A 9,736-nucleotide genomic window follows, 5' to 3' on the forward strand; every position below is an offset into this window, starting at 1 on the left:
ATGGAATTATCTAGTGAGCAACTGCCTTTTTGAAGTGCATCTAGCGATTATCTCCGGCGCTGGGGGCTCGACGCATGCCGTGCGAAGTCCACGTCAAGTTGTACAAACCCGCAAATTTTCGAACATTCGCTAGCACGTGGTTGCATGTCCAGGCAGGACGCTGGCGTTTGGCGGCCACGGCACTAGATTTTGAAATTTACTTGCGGTGTTTCTAGACTCCGCCATCCCTTCAACTGTTCCGAGGGGGTCAGCGGCTCCGCTGCAGCTCAGTCCAACATGTACGAGATCAATCCCGCAAAGTTGCCCCTGAAATCCCACAGCGACTGCTCATACTAAGTGGTGTGAATTCTGAAGCATGTACTAAAGTGGTAATAAATCGCCGTTTTTACTCGCCAAAAGCTCGTATGGTCCTGCTACCCATGCGCACGGCATTAGTATTGCGTGCAAGTAGTAGCCGTGAGATAGGCCAACAAGAAGCCCATTTGATCAAAAGATTCAGAAAAAAATTGTCTGTGGTGTGTTAAAGAATTGCCTAGGCAGACAATTTGGTTTCTTCCATGCCTGTTGCGGGCGGGTGTTGGATCCGAGGAACCCCAAACACCCTGAAGCCCTATAGTTACTGTGCAGTGTAGGCGATGCTAATTCTAGCCCGCGTAGTGGAATGGTGACAACCGCAACTTTCGCTTGCCAAGAACTCATGTGGTCCTGCTTCCTCTGCTTGCATTTCGTTAAGCACACTGTCCACCAGGCCATTCCATATGCCGTGCGCGTAGTAGCCGTGAGATAGGCCAACAAGAAGCCCATTTGATCAAAAGATTCAGAAAAAAATTATGTCTGTGGTGTGTTAAAGAATCGCCTAGGCAGACAATTTGGTTTCTTCCATGCCTGTTGCGGGCGGGTGTTGGATCCGAGGAACCCCAAACATAACAGGAATAGAGTTGAGGTTTCGCTCGAATTCACTTGCTAGGAAAGCGCCGAGGCTAATCGGTATAGTAGGCTTTTTCCAAAATGGTGTGGTCGCGAACAAACTACGGAAAAATGTGGTAGTCCCCATTGCACCGACAGCGCACAGTGTACCGCCCAAAAGTGCTGCCAAACCTGAAGCTGTACACAGAGCTCCAATACCAGCACCCAGCAAGAACGAGGCAGATGTCCCGTTGAAGAAGAATTTGCTGATTGCTTGCGCGCTTCGAACAAGCACACTGCGCTTCGTTGAAACTGCTCCGCCGGAGAAATGCCCTCTCTGCATGCTCTTGCGCAAGGCGTTGACCCCCCCTCCTGCAAATCCATACAACGCATTGACCTTGACAAATAACCTTAGCTAAGGCACGAATGAAAGCGTCAAAGCTATTCGCAAAACAGCAATGGCTGAGCCCCACCGTCGACTTCGAAGAAGAAGCCCTGATGGGTACTGATGAAGAGGCATAACAACTGTTCGTTAGTCTTTGTATTTGAGGGAGGCTTCTTCGAGCATCTTCGGAACAGAGAATCGCGTACGCAGACGCGTGGCAGGTATTGGAGCAAGTAATCCCCCTGCAGCTGCTGGTTCTCTGTTAGATACCGCGCCACTTGAGATTCTGAGTCTGGCATCCACACTCCGTCCGGAAGAACTGAACTGCCCTGGAGCGGCTGTGTATATTTGTACACAAAGTATTTTTTGCCAAGGCTCTTCCCTGTCAAAGTCTCCACCATCCTGCCAGTTAGGTTACCACCACACGGCAGTCCCGGCATGACGTATTCCCCTGCGCCGCAGTCAGAGAATGTGTAGGCTTGCTTTACGAACGTTATGCTGGGTTCAAACTGGTTTACCCAGCGCACAGGTACACAGTGAGCTCACCATTCTGCTTGAAGACACTCTCAAATGCGTAGAAGCTAACGCCGCGAAGGAAGGCAGAAACTCTAGGTGCATTCGGCAAGAGGATCGAAGCTGCGTCTCCTATATCAATGGCCTGGTGGCCGATGTAGGTGACCATGCTTTGCAAAGTTTCCTCGCTAAAGCCAACAGCTCTGCCGGTGTCCGTAATTTTCTTATGCGTGCTGGGGTTTGCAAGAGAGTTGCCGAAGAGCATTGCGCCTACAACCCTTTCGTCAGCGGGTTTGCTTAGATACCTTTCGAACCTCTTAACTGCATTTGTATAGCCGGATTTCGCTGAAAAAAATATGCAGACAACACATTGGAGTCAGTACGCCATTGCTTCTGTATGGACGAAGTAAAGAATCTGCGACTAGAGAAGACACTTTAGCTGTGCTCGCCTTCGTACCAACGTCAAAGAAAGTGACCACCTGGATAGGGTCGTATACGCCAGCCTCTAGTGAACTGCTTGCAGCAGTTTGGGGCGTCTCCCGAAGCTGTAGCTGATCTGCACCAGCAACCTCAGGTGAGCTCTGGAAATCGTAGAATTTGGCAGCAGATGCGGCATTTCCCTGAATGAGGGAAAAGACCAGGAGTGGCTCCATCAAAGCAGCTTTGGAGTTGTTACGCAAAAGAAAGCGAGAGACTCCATCCAGCCGTTTTGCTGCTTGCAGGCATGTTGGGCCCCTCAAGTGTGAAAGGACTTCCACTACGATACGTGCAAGAATATGTCTTGGACTACTAGCGAACTGCACTGTCCTAAGGGGTCTTGAATCTTCTGTCTCGTCTCCCGCTGGCGGCACATGCTCAGTATTTGGCTGTGCATCTTCATCAGCAGTCATTTCAGCAAAGCTGGTTTGGGAGGCTCGATCCACAACGGGGCCATGGATCAACTGCCCTGGTGGGACAAAAATGAAAAAGCCTCTAATCAGATCATCGGGATTGGTTACATTCGGCGCGAAGTCAAGTACAAGGCCCGGCGGTGGCGAAAAGCTTCTGAAGCACTTCATCACGCCTAGCAACACAATCCAGATAGCGCACCAAGATACTTGCGCACCATTTTCCCCGTAAATGAACGCTGCAGCTTGTGAACGGTCACTCACTTTGAAAAACGTGTAACAAGTCCGCTTCTGTCCGGCGACCCTTGAAGCCTGCTACGTCCAGACGGGTAATGAGGTCCGAAAGGCTGCTCACCTTAGGAATATCGGTCAGAGGAGTTGACTGCACAGTACGTACGTATACAGGAATTTGAAACGAATAGTCATTATTGCTCGCTTGGCCTTAATATGTTTCTGCATTGTGACCTTACCGGAGGCTGTTTCATCCACTTCATCCTGTCGCCAAACTGCACGCAGGCACACACCTCAATTAGTTTAAGGCATGTATTGGCTGAGTTAAAACTCAACTTCGGGAAAGCATCCAAGCCGCTCCAGCTTACCCGAAGTAGCTTTTGCCGAAACCAGGTTTGCGACGTGCCTGAGAAGAACGGCAGTGCAAAAATGCAGATTCATCTAGTAGTAGACAACCAACAAAAAAGGGAAGTTTGGTCGTTTGGCAACTTGGCTGGAGGAATCATGAGTTATTCTGTCTAAAGCTTACTTTGTACAGCCCTGCCGTTTATGGAAAGGACCACCAGTGCTGTTGCCACTGCCAGAAGCAGGAACTTGACTGCCCTTAACATCCACATGCTGTCGCTTGTGGTCTGCAGCACAGAAATTCGCATGAGACAGCCCAATACCAACTGCCAAGTGATGTTTTTATCTCGGCAGTGATGATTCGAGGTGTCCAGCGATGAAACTTCCAACCCTCCACGAAACATCTGTTTACACTAACTACATGCCATGCACACCTCCCCAGCGATGTTCCGTCTTAAAGCGCAATTCAGCATTCTTATTTCATCTTTATTGTTGCTGTTAAGAAAGACTTGCTTTCGCGGGAAAATCGTATCGTCCCCCGGTGGCTGGTCCACCCGGTCTGGCCGGATGCACATGGACACGCAAACGCAACAAATCAGCGCCGCTCCAGGTGGATAGGAAGAGCGACAGCTTTTATTTCCAATTCTGATGAAATATGCTACTCATTTGCAGAGAATTGCACTGACTCTGCGCGGTACTTCCCCTCTTGGTGGGCCTTCGACCACTGAGTCGACGGTCGTAGAAGCGGTGTGTGAGCTGTGAGTAGTAGACAACTGGCACTTAGATATTTTAGGAGTAGATGGATTTTCTGTGTTACAGCGTTGCAAAGTATTTCATAGTCGCGGAAGCCGCCGTTGAATAGTAGCTGTGGCTTGTTTGGGAAATTGCAGTGGATGCACCCCATCTAGCATACACCACAAAAGGGTTAAGTCATTAAAAATTGCCCGTCCGTTTCGTTTGCTCAATGCACTAAGCCGTTATCCACAGCGCAGTACGTGGAGATGTATCGAAGACGGCAATCCATGCTCTGTGCTCTGGATTGATTGAGAGCTCAACTCCCCAAATGGGAAAATGTGATATAAATCGCAGTATAAATGAGCCCTCTGTTAGGGGCCTCTTGTATTCCATTGGGTTTTTTGGTAGGTGCAGTGGCTGGACTGGCTAATTAGTTCTTGACTAGGTTGGTTAAAGAGTTGCTTACTGCACAGTAGGGTGGTATTGTGCTTTCAACGATTTTGGGAAATTACTGCTTGCTCACATGTTGCAGACACGAGAGTACCCAGACGCGCGTATTCTTCTACCTGATGAGCAGTTCGAGAGAAGTTAGTTAATACGCTAGACGAGTGTTGCAGCCCTTTCTCTCCCTCGTTTAACAAATTTACAGCAGGTTGCACTGAACGCACCTTTTGCTGTGGCCCACAACGCTCATTCAAGCAGCTTGTTACCTAGGTGTGCATCGTCCTTACAGAGGTATTAACGATTTCAAGAAGGGGGTAAACTTAAATCGAAGGCAACTTGCCAGCCTGCCTGTAGCTCATGTGTACGACTCCAGCGGAGCATATAGTACGCCGTTGGGTGCAAGGTTTGCTAAGAGGCTACCATAGAGAGCTTGAAATTTATCGTTGGCATCATAAATAAGGAACAGAGGAGAAGTCAAAGGAGTTCAACGGACTGCAGGTGTATGCTGCTGTAACTGAGCAGCCAGGTCGAAGAATTCGGCGCATTTCATTGAAGTTTGCCAAACATAATTGAGTTGAAAGGACAGTGTCATAGGTTCAAGAAGCAGCCTACTGTTGATGCTGGTATTTTACAGGATATAATGAAGCGGCATTAGGGAGACGGGGCAGTAGCTTCGGGCACCAAGAAGACCTAGGCCGTTCTCTTCAAGCAGCAACCTAACACAATATAGCTGTGAGTTAGCAGCTTGGCTCCCGTTGTTAGTTTAACCCATAGGTTGTAGATCTACAGCCTATCGGAACAGCATCGTCAGGAGAATGTTTCCTGAATCTGCGCCTGCGGATTTTATTCTTGAATGGGTTTCGTGGAATAACAAAATCCGCTCCAAATTCGTCGATCTGGCATGTCCAAGACAGCAATGTGCGGCTGCTGTTCGCTGAACTCCACTAAGTTATCCGCAGCTATTTACACTCCATTTCAAGCCAATCTCGACACCGCTGGATTGAAAAGTCAATTGTTGGAGAAAAGTAGCTTGGTTACCCAGCGGAACGTATTAATCTCTCAAAGTAGTTCAAGGAAACCGCAGCAGCTTTGAGAGGTCAATGCGCTCCCTGCTTTTAAGCGATCTGCAGGGAGAGAGTTCAGGAAGGGCGCGAGCTGTAAAAGGCCAGTGGGGACAATTTGCTTCGAGGAGAACCACAGATATTTGCGCGCAGGTAAATTAAACTGGGAGGGGATGGAGACAGAAGCGAAAAAGGGAGGTTGTATCTCTGCAAAGATTAGGTAGAAGCCAACATCAGCGGCCACTACACCCCACGTCTATAGGGGCTAAACGCTGCTGCTAAGACTCCAGACTCAAGCGTTCTCGTGGAGAAGGCTATGGAAAGGATGAAAGAACGTATGGAGCATGCCGATAGGAGTAGAGTTGAAATGAAGGGAAATTAAGTCACTCAGAAATCGATCTTCTTTCTTCTTTAGTGCTCGGCGCTCATCTAAGATACTGTGAGGGTGCGACAAGTAACGAGAGGCACAGAGAGGAGGTGAAAGAACGTTTTAGGAGATTGCAGTCACATGGAAAGTGAAAAGAAAGTCTCGTTCCCAAAGGAGGAAGCTTCGTACAACTGAAACCAAGACCCTCCTCTTCGAAGCATCTAGCGCGCCAGGCCCTAGCTTTACCAGCTACTCTGGTTGCGAGTATCTTGTGGCAACCAGAGTAGCTGGTAAAACTATGGTCATTGAATGCCGCATTTTGTTCCAGCAACGTGCACCACCTTCCTCCGTCGGTGGTGGCGGTATGCTGCTGTATGCAGCACAAATTTAAGGTGTGGTGTTCACTTAAATTCATGCTGTTTTATGCTGTTGGATGCAGCACAAATTGAAGTTGCGGTGTTCCTTCCTGCGATTTTAAGGGACGCCAAGGCACTTCTATGCTCCTAAGGGATTCTTTCGCGCACGCAGTCCACAGGCGCCCACTCGAACTACCACTTTCCTGGCCATTTTGAGTAATGGCTTCGTTTCCTGAGACACCTGCGCCTTGGCACATGCATCGAATGCGAGTCGCCTCCCGCTGCTCCTCGTCGCAAAGCAGTTGCTGACTTGGCGTGAGGAGGGCTCGAAGTCTTATGGAAATGTAACATCAAATGAATGATGGCACTTTCACGGTGGGGGTGATTCTATAATATAGGCCAACACGCTCACCCGGAAACGAAGAGGAAAAATTCCTACTACGTGAGTGGCGGGTGACTTCGGTTGCACGCCTTCCTGAGCGTCCCTCGCAGAAAAATAAATGCCGAATGCCGTTTGCTCTAGTTTCTTGCCTGGCTCTCTTGCCACCAAACTTAGATTTTTTCCTGCAGTGAGAGTATTCGGAAGACCGTAGAACTTCCAGAACAGCGAAGTAATGGCCTGCGCATGAACTCGAGCAGAGGCTGAAGTGGACTGTACTTCCTTCATGCATTCCCGAGCAGCTGCAAATGGCGCATGGAATTTTGCAGTTGCAGCTGCACAAGGCTGGCTTCCAATAACGAAGGTCGACACCGGGTCAGACAACGGTGTTTCTGTGTAGGCCACGGCCGCTGGAAGACAGTGGGCATGCACCGTTGGAATATAAAGGCAATTAGGTTAAGGTGTGGTTGCAAGCCGCTCTGAGAAACTTCATGCCGTCAATATTGCACTATCGTGTAATGTGTGGGTTTGCGTTTAGCCTCTGTGTCCGGCTGGCCCGCCGTCGTCATGGAAACCAAGGCATAATGAACTCGCGCCAGAGTGCACCACCAAACTTCGAGTTTTTGCCAGCAGTGAGGCTACTAGGAAAACTGTGGAAATTGCAGACGTGACCAGTGAACAGGGAAGCAATAGCCTCTGCATGAGCAGGAAATGAAGTGGATATGTAAGCCTAACCCCCCAAAACGCAAGCATATTCCCAACCTTTTTATTGATGGAACAGCTGCATGAACTGATGGAAAGTACACTATGGGAACAATTGAGATATCCATAAAGATCCATTCAGGAATCGGGAGACTTTGCAAAAGTCTGGCCTTGAATGTGTCCCTCAACTATAGCTGCTGAACACCCGGTCACGCGAGGAAAGCTTACGCGGTTGAGGAGCTCATCCCTGGCCGCTAACCCGTTGTTAAGCTGATGTTTTGAAACTGCCACGCCACGCTAGACCGTGGCTGCGTACTGGGCGCAAGCTTTTTGCGCGGAACAGGTCCGAAACTTTCAATCGGAGTAGTCCGCACTTCCTGCTGCTACCACAAAATGTCGTCGTCTGTGCCGTTGCGCTTAATCTATCATCGGTTGTTGGGCTTGGCAAGAAGGGCAGCAGCGCAAACATCTAAGGCGCAAGAAGTGTGTGGGTAGGAAAAACGGTAGTCACCTCAGGTAGGCGCAATTTACGAACACAGTACCGAACCTGTTGAGGCGTCGGGAGAGGGCATCAGCCACCAGATTGATAGTTTTCTTGACTGCGGAATATATCCCCCCGAACCAGCAAAGCCACCGAGCGGCACCTTCGTTTTGCGAGTCGTCAGGTGAGTTACGATTTGACGATCGGTCCGAATAGTGAAATGCCTACTAAAAGTTGTGACGCTGGTTTTAGACCGCCTAGACCTCTCACGTGTTGGACGCTTCTGCTCTCCTCCCGTTGAATGATGCTAGTAGGAGGCGATTATTTAGTACTTATGTGGATTATTGGATGTCTGAGAGAGCATCACCCCAACGACCAGGCCAGTAGCTAAAGCTGGAAAGAGAAAGGGATTTTTGAGCACAAATAGTGAAGACGATGCGATGTGAGTGACAGGGATCCTGGAATCTTATTGCCCGGTGTCAGTTAAAATTTTCACCGGATATGGTTAGTCTCCTGCTGCAACGAAACGAAATTCTAAGCAGCTAGTTGTCTGCAACGGAATTCTAAGCAGCTAGTTGTCTGCATGACAAACAAAGAGTTCCGTGGTCCTATGACTGATTCTCATGTGGCAGTTGCACCTCAAGGGGCAGGAACAATCAGAGATGCTGCTTATTCTGGGTGAACACAAACACGTCATCCATGTAAGTAGTCATCCAGCCCTCATTAACACTGCCCAAACCATCGTGTCCAACCTTTCACTTCGGCTCTCATCTGGGTCCACATGCCCGATGGGCAGACATATATACTCGAGTTTGCGAGTGCAGGTGTGGCATGCAATATTTTGCCTCTCGTCATTATGTTTCTGAATATGAAAGATGCGCTTGCGAAGTAAAATCATGAGAAGACTGCTGAACCCCCAGCTCGGAGAAGCAGTTTGTGGATTGGGGCTAATGAAATTTCGATGTCCGCGTGATGTAGTTGGCGGCTTGAAACCAACGCAAGTACTCCGCATCCCGTCTTCTTTCCCCAGCACCGGATTGTGTCCGAATGCGATGGCGGATAGTTGAGCTTCTCCGTTTTTTTGGCTTTCCGTCTTCCTGCCTCTCCATTTCCTTTTCAAGATGCAGGGGCCTGTTGTACCTCGAAGCAAAGCTTTGGAGTGCTCTGGAAGTGAGTTCCATGAGTTGCTTTGGGCATTCAGCAGGTGGCCACCTTCCTGTTGGGATCCTCGTTATTCAATGCATCTGACTGTTCCTTCATCTGTAACTACTATTGCTGCTCTGTTGGTGTAAACTTGATAGAATTTCCAAAAGCCGCGGTCTTCGTTAAACCACTGTGATGGGATGCATGAATTTCTACGAATTTTCATCAGCGCCTCTGCACTGCGTTGGCATCACGTCATTACGTTTCCCGTGAAACATGGTTGCACTTACCTTACCGTCAAGGAAGCAGTTGCCAGTGGGAGCCCTGATAAACCCTCTCTCAGTGCTCCCTCGCACATAGACCTAGACAGTATCGAGGAAGCACAATGGTACTTCCCGCTCTTTGTATTTTCTAGACGGGGCTGGCGTTCTAAGCCCCAATCTCCGCACGTGCAATCGCGGCGGATTTCCCGCTTGCCCCCATAGCTCCTTTCCCACGGCGCAGTCGGTTTCTGATTGCCTCATTCCAGAGAACATCCCCGTCAGGAGCCATTGATATAGAAGCCCCGGTCCTGACGTGAAACTTCTGTCCGCCGCAGGATGGTACATCTTGATGTAGTGTTCAATCGATAGCTCCCTCGCTATGGCGGCATTGGCAAGAAAGCGTGCGCTTTCTTGCCAGTCCCGATGTTCACTGGAGAGGAAGTGTGCCGGCGCTGGTAAAGCTGAGATACTCGCGTCTCTCCTTCTAAAACAGAGTATAATAATGGCAACTGTAGCTCTTGGAGTACGCTTAAAGGAT

General features: G+C 49.3%; 1 protein-coding gene across 1 annotated transcript; it reads right to left on the minus strand.

The window, feature by feature from the left end:
* Positions 1 to 1,347: 1,347 nt before the first annotated feature.
* EAH_00016010 (hypothetical protein, conserved) lies at positions 1,348 to 3,842 on the minus strand (the record flags this gene model as incomplete). The annotated part of the gene is made up of 7 exons (XM_013394021.1): positions 1,348 to 1,742; positions 1,838 to 2,149; positions 2,262 to 2,867; positions 2,956 to 3,073; positions 3,216 to 3,328; positions 3,452 to 3,554; positions 3,702 to 3,842. 7 exons carry the CDS (start codon positions 3,840 to 3,842, stop codon positions 1,348 to 1,350), a joined length of 1,788 nt encoding a protein of 595 aa, XP_013249475.1.
* Positions 3,843 to 9,736: the final 5,894 nt, after the last annotated feature.

The sequence above is a fragment of the Eimeria acervulina genome, genomic scaffold, assembly GCF_000499425.1.
Source record: "Eimeria acervulina Houghton genomic scaffold, Eah_scaff99, whole genome shotgun sequence".
Classification (NCBI taxonomy): Eukaryota; Apicomplexa; class Conoidasida; order Eucoccidiorida; family Eimeriidae; genus Eimeria; species Eimeria acervulina.